This window comes from Ambystoma mexicanum, chromosome 12 (assembly GCF_040938575.1).
Source record: "Ambystoma mexicanum isolate Mex_15411 chromosome 12, UKY_AmexF1_1, whole genome shotgun sequence".
Lineage (NCBI taxonomy): Eukaryota > Metazoa > Chordata > Amphibia > Caudata > Ambystomatidae > Ambystoma > Ambystoma mexicanum.
The window spans coordinates 1,230,397,438-1,230,413,425 of record NC_090936.1 but is presented as its reverse complement, the minus strand read 5'-3'; the positions used below and the strand labels follow the sequence as shown (position 1 = coordinate 1,230,413,425).

The window sequence follows — 15,988 nt, the reverse complement described above, 5'->3', positions numbered from 1 at the left end:
CGGGCTGCCGCTGCCTCTTCTAACTGGCAGTCACATAGTACTTGCATAACGTTACGGAAGTAACTCTGAGCCCAGCCCACAAATTTGCAAACCTTCGCGCCACTTGGGTTGGGGGCATAAGATGGCACCTTTCCTGGTGGCCACCTGCCTTTGTAATCACACACCACAGAGGAAAAAAGACGGCTGCCTTTGAGCGTTCACGGCTTCTTGCCCCGACACTCCAATTGCTTTCTACCCAGACCCGTGCGCAAAGAAAGAAGACCGCATTGCCTCCCCGACTCGCTTGTGTGCAGAACTACTCAGAAAGACGGTAGGTACAGCCCAATGCTTCTGTTGACATTTTAGAAAATGTTCCTTTAAGCTGTGTACATAGCGTTCTGCTGGTGCCCAAACAGTATTTTGCATAGTTCAGAATGCGTTCTGGACAGGAACGGGTTAATGGGAATATTTTGTTCTACACTTTCCTAGCCCAGATTTTTTTCCAACGTGTAGACGCCTGCCTCAGTTGGATTGAGTGCATGTATTGGAATCGCTTTGCTATGTTCCTGCTGCTTCCCCTTTAGACTTTGTCCCGCAACCGAAACAGTAAATGGCAGTCTTCACTCTGTTCTGTCCCAAAAAAGTCTAAATGGCAGAAACATTCCTCAGTTACAGTTGAAAGTGTACATTGGAAGTTGCTTCTGTTCTGGGCACTTTCAGCCGCAACATTTCTTCTTTGTTGGTTTTAATTGGACAGGTTTGAAACTTGGAACTGTTTTCAGCAGTTCGGAGATCTGCATTTGTTTAGAGTTAGGATTCGGGGCAGGAACATATGGAACTAATTACACTTCTTTTCATGGTTCCATTGAAGTTTCATTCCCAAGCAAATTGTTTTTCGTCCTGGCGGCAGTCCTTTCTCGTACTGAGTTGGCTGCAGTGGTGCAGCTAGGATTTCTCGACAGTGTGAACGTGCGCTGTGTACACGCGTGCCTATAATAAAGTGTAAGTTTACAACCTTTACAAAAAAAAGATAAGTTCCCTCTTAGGGAACTCCTGTCCCCTGCACACTATCAAAGGCTAAGACAGACAAACATTTTCAGGTAATGATTTTGTACGTTTTAAAAAGTTCTTTTGAAGGTTATTTTCATAGCACACATTTATGAAAAAGCGCTTAAGTAGCAAGAACAAGTTATCTGATTTAATGCAGAATACATTTATTATTCACAAGAGGGTAATATGCCCGAACGCGTTTCGAGATGTGCCCTCTTCTTCAGGGCCAATACAATTTTGGATTTTTTCAATCTAATCAAAAAACAATGAAACATGTATGTAATTAGAAATCAACTGATTTAAAGAGTATACATATAAACATTCAATAATGGCATACATCAAAATACTTAGCAAATTTTCCCACAGACTTGTTGAATAGACAATCATTAGTTTGGGGAAACGGTCCTTCATGGGATCATAATGATGCAACAGATACTATGTTAAGAGGTTATTGATTCATAAAGCTAAAGGTGATTAAGGAATACATATATCACTTTTGCAAAAGGAAGGATAATCTAATTCTTACCTTGTTTATGTCTAAAGGATACACATAGTAAAGAGTGGCACGTGTATTCATCCACAATAGTGGCAGCTTGGATCTACAAAGGAATGTTGAAGGATCCAGATCAGGGATGTTACAGTATTTTAGGTAAAAAAAACAAACATATTTATAAGTAAAGGAAAAAGAACCTACCAGCACAGGAACATAGGTGCTTATCAGAATAATCTGTATTCGTGGACCAAAGATTTTGCTTCATGTAGGTTCACTAGCAATCACAATGGGATGCGTGGAAAGGTAAGACCAGCAGTCATGAGGACATGAGATGGTCCTTGAAATCAGGTAAGATAGGTAAGTAAATATAAATTTAAGAAAAGAAAAGAAAGGTAGCAAAGGTGTGCTTCTATTCTATAAAAGGTCTAGCCTAAGTAACTTACCTGTGGTGAAAAAGAAGCGTTCCTGGGTGTAAGAGCGTTCTTAGGAGTCCAGGAGGGCTGCCCCAGGGTCCAAGGTGAGTGGTATTAATTATGGCAGCACTGCCATTTATACTTGTTTGGTCACACCGTGAACTGGAAGTGACAAACCGGAAGTGACGTCACTGTGTTGATGATGCGGATGACGTCATATTTGTAAACAAACTTTTACGTGACATGTGGAGCACGTACTTCAATGGTGTTCCGCTTTTTGAAGCCGGCTTTTTTTTTAAAAAAGGGTAAAATAAATGGAATAGTAATAAGATGATGAATAGAATGTCTGTGTCAGTAGAAGTATTTAGGACACGTGATAAAGTATAGCAACAACTGCCATGGCTGCTTTAATGCAATGTTGTCTGCAGTGTTGATTTTTTGTGTAAGTAATCACATGGTTATCCATGTAGAGACACAAGCTTATCCATGAGATATCTTATGGATAATGGGCCTCATTCCGAGTACGGCGCTAACCAATGGCGCTATTAACGCCTTGGTTGACGCCGTACCCGGACCGGCAGCGCCTTGGTGGTTGGCGGAATTACCGCCCCATTCCAAGGTTGGCGGGGCGGTAATTCCCCAATCCCCATTTACCCTTCCCCATTCCCATTCTTGCCCCATAGGGCATAATGGGAGTGGGGAAGGCGTCAATTACGCCACCGTAAATTACGGTGGCGTAATTAACATCAAGGTCCCTTAGCGCCATGGTATTTAACGCCTGCTAAAAGCAGGTGTTAAAAGCACCATGGCGCTAAGGGAACTCGGAGTATGGCGGTAAGGGATTACCGCCACCGCTCTCGTTAGCGGTGGCCGCTATCCCTTACCGCCATACTCGGAATGAGGCCCAATGTACGCAATCTAATGACAACGGGCATAAACTCTGCTGTCAGACAAGAAGCGTCTGCAGTAACGGTGCCTATAAATGGAACTTAAAACTTTTCACTAGATGTAGAGTCTCCAGGAAGTTTCTGATTGAGTCAGATGAAAGATACGCAATCAGATAAAAATGACCGTAATTGTGATGTCAGACTCGAAGTGTCTGCAGTACTGGTTTCTATAAAGGAACTTGTCTCTAAATACCGAGTCTCTATGAGCCAGGATCAAAAGAGGTAATACCTGCAATGAAGGTTATCCATTATGTAACTAAGTATTTTAACAATATACTATGGCCCCTTCCTAGATCCTACTGGCTGAACTATAGAAGATCCAAGGAGGGCAGTTAGAATGAGCAACAATATTTCTGCTTGTTTTGAGGTAAAATAAAAGCAGAAGTATTGATGAGGTCACATTGTTTGGATATACATTCTGTTCAAAGAAATTCATTTGTCTGACTCATTTGAGTTCACAGTCTTTACATAATGTGTACAGTATTTTTAGAAATAGTTTTAGAATGTACACTAGTATAAAACATGTCATATAAACAGATTGACTAGGTCATGCAGTTCTCCCACTTAAGGTAGTTTCAGGTAAAGAGTAGCTGACTCATATTTTGAGTTCACAATCTATTTAGATCCAGGCCCTGTACGTGGTGTTTTTCCCTTGATTTAAATTAATACATGAGTTGTAGAGACCTTTTCCCCCACATATGGGTTGTATTGACTATGGGGATATTTGGTTCAGGTGATTTGAAATAAATGAAGTTAGAGGAAAGGTCCTAAGTATTAATCTTCATTTAAACGATGTGGTGTTAGTGCGTCCAGTCTGTGTATCCAGTAAAGTTCTCTCTGGGCCAATCTTTTGGCCAGGTCCCCTCCCCGTGGCAGGGGTGGATCACTTCCAAGAAGACCCATCTGAGTTAAGTGATATGAAATGATATGATTGTTTATTTATATAGCGCCTATACACAAAGTGTTTCAAAGTGCTTCAAGGCAAGGGAGGGAACAAGGGAAAATACAATGACATTCTTACAGGCCATGAAGAGTAAGGATGTGAAATTAACTATCGTACTCGGCCTAATGACATTTCAGATAGTGCAAGAGCTAAGACATAGATAAGGAAGGGAGGGGGAGAGTGGGAAGGAAATGGAAACAGACAGACGACTACCGTACTAGGCATGACGACATTTCTGGTAGAGCCGGAGAAAAACAAAAGGTGAGGGAGAGGGGTGCAGAAAGGGGTGGGAGGAACAAAACAAGCGACTATCGCACTAGGCCTGACAACATTTCAGCTAGTGCTGGAGGGAGGGGGGGGCAGTAAGGGGATGGGGGAGCGACAGACGAGGTTGCAATCATACTAGGTCCAGGGACAATTCTGATAGAGTAAGTGCATAGAAGAAATTAAGGGGAGGAGATAGGAAAAGGGAGAAGGGAAAGGAGGAGAGAACAGAGAGTAAGCAGTCAAAAAGAGTGGAGAAGCAAGAGGGGAGAGCGAATACAACTGCAGAAGTCAGTAGTAACACATAATGTTGCAAGCCAGGATACAAGATGAAGATGGGAACAGCATGATTCAGGGCCACCATGAGTACAAGATGCAAAGGAAGTCCAGCATGAGAGTTGAGAAAGGGTAACACACCGTGAATCAATGAAGTCCATAAAAGTAAAATCCAGCATTGGCCACAAGATTGTGATGGTGAAACCAGAATGTAGCAGGACAGACTCCTGTGTGTGGGATGTTATGTCCATTTGCTTTGAAATGTCTATAAACTGGGGATTTGAGATTGGCCTATAATAAAGTTCCCCATAAAACAAAGGGAATATATTTGATGAGACGGTTTGGTTGCTTTTGCTCGGTCCCGCGGACAAGATGAGAGTTTGAACTTTGATGGTATATCTTTATTTGATTGTTTAGAACAGCAAAATGGTACTTCTTTCATCGGCAGGGCAAGGATGATGGGCAGAAAGGTTCTGGCCAGAATTCGAAAACAGCCAGTGCAAAGATCTCTGGAGGTTTACATGCATGTGTAACTGGCCCTACGGGGTGAGCCTCTCACATGGACAGATGTAAATGTTTTCTGCTGCACAACAGTAATCTGTTTACAAAAGAACCCAGAAGTATGAATATTTTACCACTAGTAATGTAGTGAAGCCAATGGCCACTTTTTGTCACATGCTTTTGTTCACACTCTTGTTTCTTTAAAATAGGCAGAAGAAGCACTCTCTAATCCATTTTTACAGAGAGCTGCCATGTTTATGCATTCATTTTGCATTCCTGTAAAAGTTATATAAACCGGCCTGCAACTACCAGAATGCATTCTGATATGAGGTTTATTATTTCAGTCCAGAAATTGGACTACTTGAGATCCTCTCCTGTGGGTTGAATTACTTTGAAGATTTCTTCACAGGCCCCTGAAGGCCATGTGTGATGGGTGAATGGTATAGTGAATGTGTTCCACTTCTATTTAAAAGGGTTTTTGCCATTTATTAAGTGACCAAATGTAAGGTGTCTTTCACTGTAAAGAGATTATGCCCAGCAGGTATAAGGCTCAAATAAGGATGGCCATGCAGATCGAGAGAAAGAGATTAAAGTGGGAGAGAAAACGAGATAGTCAAGGAAAAGGTGAGGAAAGCGAGATTGAGAAGGTGTGGGGTGCATTTAAAAGCCTTTTCACCTGAATGGCAAGCATTTAAACACTGCAACCAAAAACGGCCTGGCTTTTGCTTTCCCTGCCACATGAATGGCAGGCATTTAGACACTGCAACAAAAACAGCCTGGCTTTTGCTTTCCCTGTCACTTGAATGTCAGGCATTTAGACACTGCAACAAAAACGGCCTGGCTTTTGCTTTTGTTTCACATAAAGTTAAAGCGACATGTGGAAAGGGGCCTACCTATCATCATCAATGGACAAGTTGCAGTTTGATTACAAAAGAAGGAGGAATCAAAGAATCCTGTGACATGGAAAACAGGATTTTTAAACATTGAAAGCAAAAACGACCTGCACATGTGTTTGCAAATAAAAAACGACTTTAAAAAGCCACAATGGAATAAAATATCACTGCTCACAGGAAAACATCAGGAAAGCAAAACATGATGTGTGAGTTGACCAAAGCAATATATATTATGTTTCACCCACAAAGCTCCAGTGAGATTTGAAGAGGCATTTACTTCAGGAAAAACCTGTTCTAAATGAGGGCAAAACATCACAACGAAAAGCCCCACATTGGCCTGGATGTCACATCTCACATCTAATAACCCCACAATAAAATGTTATGCTGCTGAAGGCATCAAAATTCTGTATCCTCCAGACTTGCTGACTAGGAAAGCAGGGACTTCAAAAGAAAGCCATCCTTGGCTGGAGCATGACTAAAAGGTGTGAATCCTTGTTGCACCCACTGCAAAGAGCACACTAACTTCAAAAAGATTCATAAAAACCTCTGGTAATAGGCTAGCCCAGGGGAACAGACGGCTGTGTGGGATGAAGCAGCCATCCCATTTGCTGAACAGAAACACTCACAATTAATTTAAAAGACTATTTTCACATTTTAGGCAGTTTGTGCAGCAACCAGACTGAGGATTGATTCTATTTTTATGCCATTTTCCATGAAATTTCCAGGTGGTTTTGGGGTATAAAATGCATCTACCTGTGACTCTGGGAACTGTAATGGCCAGTTTCTGGCTGATCTGAACATGTTACAAATGTGAGAGTTGGTGGAAAAGTGGAAAATGAAATTAGGGATATGCTTAATAACTTACATCTTCATAACTGTTGTGCATTTTATGGAAACAACAAAAATGTGACACATGGCCGTGCTACATTGTACAATTTGGCGGTTGGCTTATTTAATTCCCCATGATCTGCTAAAACCGAAAATATGTTTAGTATGGCAGTTGCTAGTACAATTATGAAGTTGGGATACATAACTAGTTTTTTCCAAAAAAGTTGAAAGGAGAACAAAGGATGATGACAAATGGCAAAAGACAGCTGTTGCTCCAAACCCCTAAACCAATCCTGACTGGGGCAGAGAGAGGGAGGGTAACTGACCAATCCTAGTGGCAAGGATTATTGCCGGGTACTTCCCCTAGATTGTAAAACTGGTGATGTAATTTCTGCTATAGAAGGGGGACAGCACTAGGACTAGGACTCATAAAACCCGGGGAGACAGAAAAAGGAGAAGGACAGGAGGACGCAGAGAAGGCTGATGAAACGTACCTTCTTTGAGAGTGGAGTGACCAGACCCCTGCCTATCTTTCCAGAATGTCCTGAGATGCAGCTGGCTTTCCTGAACCTTAAACAAAGGCATGCTGTGTAAGTAGCAATAACCTCAGCCCTAAATTGCATATGCCCTTCATTCTTGTAGCATTGCAACCAATATTTCCCCATTGAAAATTCCCCATTGAGTACACCAATTGCCAGTGTAGTTCAGTCATCTCCCTATAGAAGAATCTCTTGTTTGCCCGTGTAATTCAGTCATCTACCCATAGAAGAATCTCTTGTTTGCCTGTGTGTGTTAGCCCATCCCCATTGAAAAACCCCTCATGTGTCTGTGTAACTCCTTAGTATTTTGTAAGTAAATCAATTAATTCCCCCATTGAATTTCATGGGATCGGGATTAGTGGAATTCAAAACAAGCAATCTTTTTCCCAGTGTTTTTGTTAATTGTTATAGCTATAAAGTGTTGCCCAAAAGAATTAATCCCATTGTGATCTGAGAAACAAAGTTGTCCATTTGTTTAAATTGTGCCCAGATAAATGAATTTCCATTTGCCACTGTCATTCCTCTTTGCATTTGCTATCCTAACCCAAAACCGATGGTCCTATTGTGAAGTACCCCGTTCCCAAATCTTACCTGTCATTTGCAGCCTCAGTAAAAAATAAATTGAATTTGCATTTTCGTAAATTCCATGTTTTATATCTCTTTCCCCTAGCAGTTGCGAGAAATAATAAAAACCCCATTCTTCCATTTTGCTCCAAAAACAAATTTCCCCCTTCTTTGCTGGCTTCCCATAGTGCTTCTGTGTGCAGCACACCAAAACCGACCCCCCCCCCCTGTATTCTTACTCCCTGCCACTGCCTTCATTTCAAAGGAATCAAGTACAATTGATGCTTCGGGGGTTCAGTGTTGCAGGGGGGAGTGCTTAACCCTAGCGCTAACATTGTGTGGTAAATTGTTTTTTTATGTTCTGCTATTAAAGAAAAAAGAAAGTAACTGTGACACTATATCTTAACTGGTTGTTTTGAAGAGATTATTGCATTTTGTGTTGTTACAACATTGGTGGCTGTTGTAGTTGGTTGATTTTCCTTTGGCATAAACAATAAATGAATACATATTTTCTTGATACACACCGGCCTGGTTCCTAGTCCATTGTGACACAGGGTGTTTGTAGAGGCTGGGTGTGAGACGGGTTGGAGGCCTACTCAAACAGAATATGTAGTATATTAGTATAATAAAAAGCGTTTATTGTGCGTCACATTCATTGTAGGGGAAGGAGTTCCCTGGCTTGCGTGTGCCGTGTAATAAACTGTGACAAAAGGGGGAACAAAAGAGAGGAATATATAGGCCCTATAGGGGAAGCAAAATGGGGGCAGAGATTGCATGTGAGAAGGGACGACAACGGGCAGTTAAAGGGCAAGAGTGAGATGGAAGAGAGCTGAGGGAAGGGGTAGATGTGACTCGCAGGAGGAGGAGGAGTTGAAATGTAACTGTGAGAGAGCACCGTGACCAGGCCGGGGTAGAGAACGCTGTATCACACTTGCCATGAAATGCCCTCCGGAATTATAACATTGGCTAAACTCCAGGGTTGCAGGAAGACTCTATGAAGTGGAGTCCAGCCCTCTGTGCTCACATCAGCTGAATGCCTCCTTTTGATGTTTCATCAGAAGGGTTGTTTGGTGTCTAGTACTTTCCCTTGGAACAGAGCAGCCTGCGGGTACTGAAAAGTGAACGCTCATAGACGTGCCAGTAGTCAAGCTGTAGTGACCTGCAGCCTATGTGGGAAGTTGGTCCTAGGTGAAGTGAGGGATGCTCTTACCCTCAGGCCACACCCTAGTGCCCCTTGCTTCACTCTGGCCTCGTAACGAGGCTCGCCACCGCTCCTGTGGTGTTCTGGTTGCTCACCTCTGTATTGCTCCATTTCAGTTTTTGCTTTCTTAATGGTTAAAACAACGACCTTTCCGTTGAGGAATATTATATTAGATCGATTGAGTTTTTGGTCAGATGCTGCCTGCCTATTTGATCTGGAGGATGGCATCTGTACTGTAGATAGGTAGGGTGTTTCCACTGTATGGCTTTGTGAAATGAGTCAGAGGATGTGATCCCTGAAAGCCCTGTAAGAAAGCCCTGTAAACAATGGTCCTAATTTAAGCAGCCCTTTCTCTGAACCAAACGTTATTGCGTCTCACAAACCTTACAGTGCAGTCCATGGTAATTAGTGGAGTTCCCAGACTACCCCTTTACTCCATCTGCCAATTCAGAGCCTTGTTTTGTTGTAGTTGGGTTACAGCGTATTTAGTTGAGAGAGGGATTGACACTTGCAATGTGAGATGCTGAACTGGAACCTGTTCACCACTGGTAGGAATTAGCATACGTCGCATTTGTCCAAATGCTAGAAACGTTTTGTTCCAATAGGGATGGCCATTGTGTAGCCTCTCCAAATTTGGCCCACTTTCAACTCAGCGCCTTTAGAACGGAGCCTCCCTACCCCTACATTGCTTGTCAAACATGGCATCATTTCAACTGAAAAGACTTTTTCAAAAACGTTTTTGGGGAGGTTGGATTATTCCTAGCAAGAATATTGCAACATGTTTCTGGCTATTTATTTCCCTTAAGGCATTTGACGTACTGGCAATGTCGAAACCAATAAGACCTTTGGGAGCAAAGAACAGGCAGAGAAAAAAACAAGTGGCGCAAGATATCAAAGTGCCAAAGTACTGTCTTCACTTTTCAGGAGGGAAGAGAAGTAGATAAGTGCCCCGCCCCTCCCAAGGCCGGGCAGGGGCATTCCTGAGGAAACGGTACTGCCTGTGGTGATGCCACAAGTTTCAAGAGATGAGGCCTCAAGAACCCAAGCACTCGCGTGCAATGGTGACCAACAGGAAGAAGGCACTAAAACGTGTTGGTTTGAAGGCATTTCTTTATGGCCTAAATCAATGTGTGAATTATAATGGGAGGGCCACAGGCTATGCCACCTCCTAGTTATTCATACCCAAAGGATGACAAAAATAGGCCCTTTTTTTCTTCATATGGGCTCAGCAGTCTCCAGCCCAGGGCTGCAATATTCTATTTTAACTGATAGCGTCTGCTGTTTTTGCTGTAGACTTTTTGACCCTGATAAAAAAAGTTTACTTTTTTGTATTACCTTTAAAAATGCTTTAATAAACAGTTTCGAACTGTATACAGTAGTAATACATTTTAAAGGAATAACCAACATATCGAACATTTTGCTTCAACACTTTTCCAAATGTTGCCTCCTTCTAGTACCTACTGTAGTGAATTGGGGTGAGCATCAGTAAATGAGGGTATCTTTGCAGTACATTGTTTGCATCCAAACATAGACTACAATCTTGCCCCAGACACATCAGGAATCCATGCAAAATGTGGTAGCAGTGGGTTCAACAGTGTTAGGGTGACCAGACATCCGGGTTTTCCCGGGACAGTCCAAGGAAATCACCCTCCGTCCCGGGAGTTTTTGATTTTATAAACCCCATCTGGTGTTTCGGCTATGGTCCCTTTTTTTGCCAGGACCCGATTTCGAAATCCAGAAATCAGGTCCCAGCGCAAATCTTTTTGCGCGAATGGGGGCGTGAAATGCTTTTCACGCCCCCATTTCCCCTCCCCAGCGCTCTCCTGCAATGAGAGGAGTGTGCATGTTAGCACGCCCCCTCCCCGCCCCACCCCGCAACAGGCCAATGACATAGAAGTAGGACTAAAGTTGTATGTGTACTTACCTTAGTCCTACTTCTATTTCAATGGCCCGTCCAGGTTTCTTTTTTTTTAAATCTGGTCACCCTAAACAGTGTGGATTTGTATAGCCGGACACACACAAACGCATGCGCGTTCAGGTTTATATATAAGGCTATGGCCATTTTATTTCATTTTTGACATTTTAGAATGTGATTGTCATGTTGTATTGTATTTTGTGTATATTCCATGCTACCTAAAAGAATAAAGGATTATACAACAATTTAATTTACCTGTGTGTGGGGGGAGGGGGTCTTATTTTACCTCTGCAGCCACATATTCTGCCTTCTGGGGGGGGGGGGGTGGTGCACGCGTGGTGTTTGTGCATGCTTGGCATTTACTGGGTGCATGAAGGCTGTCCACAGGTGAGTGTGGCAACCACCCGTTCTGCTGTCAGTGGACTCTCCAAACATCCGGGTTTCGCGGCCTGGGCATGGTTGCGCCTCGAGACGACTTCAATTAGCACTTCTGAGGCCACGTTAAACCCGAATGGTCCATTTGGGGATTTGGGGTTACACTTGCAATTGTGCGAGCAGCTGCACAAACACATCGGACTGTTATTGTGGCATGCTCCCGGAATCGTGCTGGTTTCTTTCCCCGCCCAACGGATGCATGCAGAGGCTGGCCTACACTGACCACTTGATGCTGAAGAGGGAATACAAACCTCCCAGGTCCATAAACGGAGTGTGATACAAAGTAGATCAAATCTATAAGGCTGATTGGTTACAGGCCGCTAAGGGTCACTGTCGGTCAGCACTATCCTGCCCCCAGAGCCAGGGGCCACAGTTGGCCCAGACACTCAGGCTGATGTCTCCAGGGATGTCTGCAGTGCAGTCTTCTGGAAGCAGGCTGATCGTGCAGGCGCAGAAAACACATCAGAGAAAGAGGCAACGTTCCACATACATGCTGTATTTGTTCATACTGCTATATGTGGCCTGCACTGTACAGATACTTTCTTCTTAGGGTGAGTACTATCTATGAGTGATCAAAACTGCAGAGCTATAATTCCATTATTCGCTCAAAAGGGGTTCTTACCGAATCACCATAAGACATGTTTGAAATTTAAAATTGTGAACATTCATATGTTCCCATAATGCTCTTTGTTTTTATGCAAATCTCCAGGATTGGGTTCTGTATTGCATACATTGGGCTGGGGCCTCGCACCTCGAACCCACCCCCTCCTCCCCTTGTCCGCGCCCCTCCACCCCTCGACCCTCCCCTCCAAGGGTGAGAGGGTTCCCCCAGTACACGTTTTCCATTTCCAGCACTGCTCACCGTCCCCTCATTATGCAGCGTGCGTCTGACTCACACCTGGCTTGATACTGCTGATTCCGTTTGACAGGTTACTGAAAGGAAATTAAAATGTAGCCATTCATTGCAGCGCTTTCACATTTGCATACGTGTCCTACATTGTGCTTGGGTGCACGTGTGTGCCAGGAAAGCACATGTGTGTATAGAATTATGCTAATCCGAGGATTAGTGCCGCACTTATGATCACGTTTCTGAAGCCTGGCTCTGACATTTCCCGGTGCTTATCATAGGACTTCAGGTTGAAAATGGTGTTATATTAATTTACATTTACTATTCGCAGTTTTGGGCCTTTTATAAACAGCTCTTCTGCTGTTCGCCAGAAGGAGAGGGTGCAAAAAGGGGTCTTTGTTATGCCAGGGAGTGTATCAGTGATGTCAGTGAGGCTATCAAAGGTGGCCTTGAACAGAGCCATTTCCAGCTGCTGTGACTAGCCCTGAGATGAAGCCCCACCCCCCCTTCCGCAATCTTAGGTCACCCCGTGAACCACTGCGCTTCCTGACCCCATGGCTGTAGAAGAAACAGCCCTGGAGGAGCGGTCCTGGGTTTAGCATGGTGCTGTTCCAAACCTCAAGAGCTCCAGCGTGGGCTCCATCGCTAGAGCATAGATTCAAGCAGAGGCGTTGCTAGGGGGCGGCTGAGAGGGCTATAGCCCCGGGTCTTTTGGTCATAGCCCTGGATAGAAGCTCAGGAGCTACAGCCAAATGGCTAGCTAGCCCCCAGTCCCGCCCGCCAGTCCCGACATTAGCTTAGCCACGGATAGAAGCTCAGGGGCTCCAACCAAATGGCTATAGCTTGCCCCGAGTCCCGGCAGTCCCGACATCAGCTTATTTCCAGACCTAGCAACACCCCTGGATTCAGGCACTAACTTGGTTGGAGGCTGTTGAGGCCTCGGCGCTTCGTCCAGTGTAGCCCAGACATTGCCTCTAGACTCCATGTTACTGAGAGATGAGGCCATGGTCGGACGTATATCAAGTCTTTGGAAGGAAAGTACAGTTGGCCTTGATCAAGGACTCGTCTCTCGCCATCCTACTTGGCTACAGCAGTCCATCGGTACTCGGGGTACCCGGCAGCAGGCCATCGGTACTCGGGGTACCCGGAGCATGTGCCCCATTCCTTGTCCATTACCCTTGCGTGACACATGTCCCTAGATTAGTGCCCCTTTTTCAGCCTCGCCGCCGACCCTTTGGCGTTCCATGGCTGCTGCTTGCAGCAGTGGCAGAAGATATCTCAACCATTCAGAGACCGTTGTTTCACTGGACTGGCTCAAGGATTGCCCATACTTCAAGTCCTTCCTAGTGACCTGTCCAGGTTGTGGTTACCCAGGAGAAGAGGCCAGGTGGACACAGTAAGACTTCTATGTCCAGCTTGGGGATACGGCACTAGAACAGCTCTCATTGTTGGGAGCCCTGACAGCCCTTAACGAGCCAACCTTTATAAAAGCAAAGTGGTGTCCTGCTCGAGTAGTCTTATCCTGGGCCATTGCTGGAAGTGAGTCCCTGCATGCGTCCGGTGATAGGTACTGAAGCCCTGGATCTGCCTAGGGTTCCGCACCCAGTACTGCACGGACGCGGTGGTTCTGGGGTGCTCTCAGCTGTGTTTACATGCACCCCAGGACCTCAGCAATGGCAGTGTCCATTGATCCGCTGGTGCTGCCATTGGACCTCTTCAAATTTCTGGAGGTGGCACCAAGGCAGAGATTTCCTCTGGCAGAAGACTCACCCAGGACCTCCCGGGCCTGTGGGCACTGATGGCCTTGTATGGTCTACCCTAGTAGACTATGACCGGGTGCCCTTCAGGTAATTTCACACATACATGGGATCATGCACAGTAGGTGCACATACCCCTTAACTTATTCCCCATTTCAGTGTACATAGGATATCTGCATAGTCGCAGGCAAGGATGGCCTTACACTGTCTGCACCTTCGGAAATTCATGTAAAGCAGCTATACACTGCTTCATTGCGCTACAAAATTGGAATAGGTACAAAATTGGGCCTCATCACGAGTTGGGCGGTAATCCCGGTGGTATTACCGCTGGGGCTATTACTGTTACTGCCAAACCCCCCGGCGCTATTAGCTGCGGATCACAGGTTTGGCGGAACGGTAAATTCCCATTCCCCATTGGGCCCATCCGGGAATTCTCCATTCCCCATTGGGCCCAATGGGGAACGTTCGGCGCTTTTACCCCTGGCTGTAATTGCGGCAGATTTGCCCCCAGCTCAGAGCAGGGTGTAAATCCGACAAGCCCATGATTTGGCGGACCCTTAATTGCGACAGTAATAGCGTTACTGCCGCATTTAAGGGTTGCGGCCAAACTAGTGATGAGGCAGTTTGTGGCTACCTACATTATTTTATGTGTAGTTTATTTTGAGTCCGGTGCTGCCTAAGTGTGTTACGTCTATAATGCTGCACGCATACGTTTACTGCACCCTTGCTGGGAGAGCTACCACAGGGTCCCCTGTGTACAGTATGCTGTTGCTTCCGAGGTAGGTTCCTGCCTTATATATATACCATACACACACATTATAAATCTCATGCGTACAGTGTCGTGCATGCTGTGCACAAATGTTCATTACCACAAGTAACCACGTCGCTTTGGCATTAGAAGATATAACAAGATCATACCTTTCTTGAATCAACGTGTGGTCTTGGCGATGCTTTCCTGGCGGTGGAAGGCTCGTATGAGGTTAATGACCTGCCCCAAATACCCTACACATTCTTTCTGTGTACATGAGGTTGGGTCTCAGGGTGTACACATGCACGGTTGTAGCACCCACCCTCAGGACCTGTTGCTGCCTAGTCGCTGAGTTACTCAGCTGCACTCCTTCACTTTCTTTGGCTACTCTACACACTTTTTAACTCCCTTCTGTGGCCTGGGAGTGTGGCCAGACCTACTCACAGCTTGTGTTGGGTTCCATGACAATGATAGGATGTGAAAAGTGCAGGGGACGGGAGTGTCTTTAGAAATAGACACTTTTTTCTTGTTCGCACTCTAGTTCCCTGCACAGTTAACCTACTCAGCTACTAGGTAGGCTTGAGCGGTTGTTTTTTGTATGGAAGGAGGAAGGGTCGCCAGGAATCGCGGATAGCACTAAACATTTCATCTCTGTAACTTTGCACATGTTACTGATATTTTACTGCACCAAATGATATGAAGAAATTGTTAATTTTGATTACTCCTACTTGTATTTTCCTTTTAAGACCAAGAAGACCTTTACCCTGTGACTCACGAAGCGCCAAAGGTGACAAACATTTCTCCCAGAGGAACCGACAAAAAGAAAACTGAGATGAGCGAAGTGAGAGCAACGTTGCTCAACTACATCGACACTAACAGCGTCGTCGTCTTCAGCAGATCGACGTGCAGTCGCTGCAAGAAGGTACGATTCACCGCCTTGAGTGGCAAGGCTTTACCTGGGATTTACTTAAAGGCTTAAATTACGATGTAATACCAAGGACACATGGTTGCCGAGGAGGCCTCATGCATTTAATGTGTTTTATTCAGTTAAAAACATAAAAGAGCCGGTGATGCGGTCGCTGTGCTCCAAAATGTGTGTTTCTAATATTTAGTTTCATGATACCATTGTAGTCTCCAAGCGCTATATGGTAGGATGGCGCTCTGTGTCACAGAAGCTATACCTGGAGCATTGAAGACCCTATGCCGTTCGCACTCTAACTCATTTGATCTACACAGTAATGTGCTTTTGGATTTGTCTAGTCAATTCATCATTAATAATCCATAAAGATTTTTTCCATTATTTAAACGGTGACCACAGCCACATTTTTCTCAAATTGTTGGAATTTGCTGTTTTACAGCTTCTGAAATGTTTATTGGGCTACAGTTCTATTACAA

At 44.6% G+C, this 15,988-nt stretch overlaps 1 protein-coding gene across 2 annotated transcripts in view; it reads left to right on the top strand.

The window, feature by feature from the left end:
* Positions 1-15,988, top strand: part of TXNRD1 (thioredoxin reductase 1) — a 419,225-nt gene that overhangs the window by 125,694 nt on the left and 277,543 nt on the right. Inside the window, exon 2 of one of the 2 annotated variants that reach the window (XM_069629908.1) lies at positions 15,340-15,515. In XM_069629908.1, the coding sequence (XP_069486009.1) occupies positions 15,340-15,515 (176 nt within the window). Of the gene's footprint in view, positions 1-15,339; positions 15,516-15,988 lie in introns of those variants that run through there. The other variant, XM_069629909.1, reaches the window with a different exon arrangement.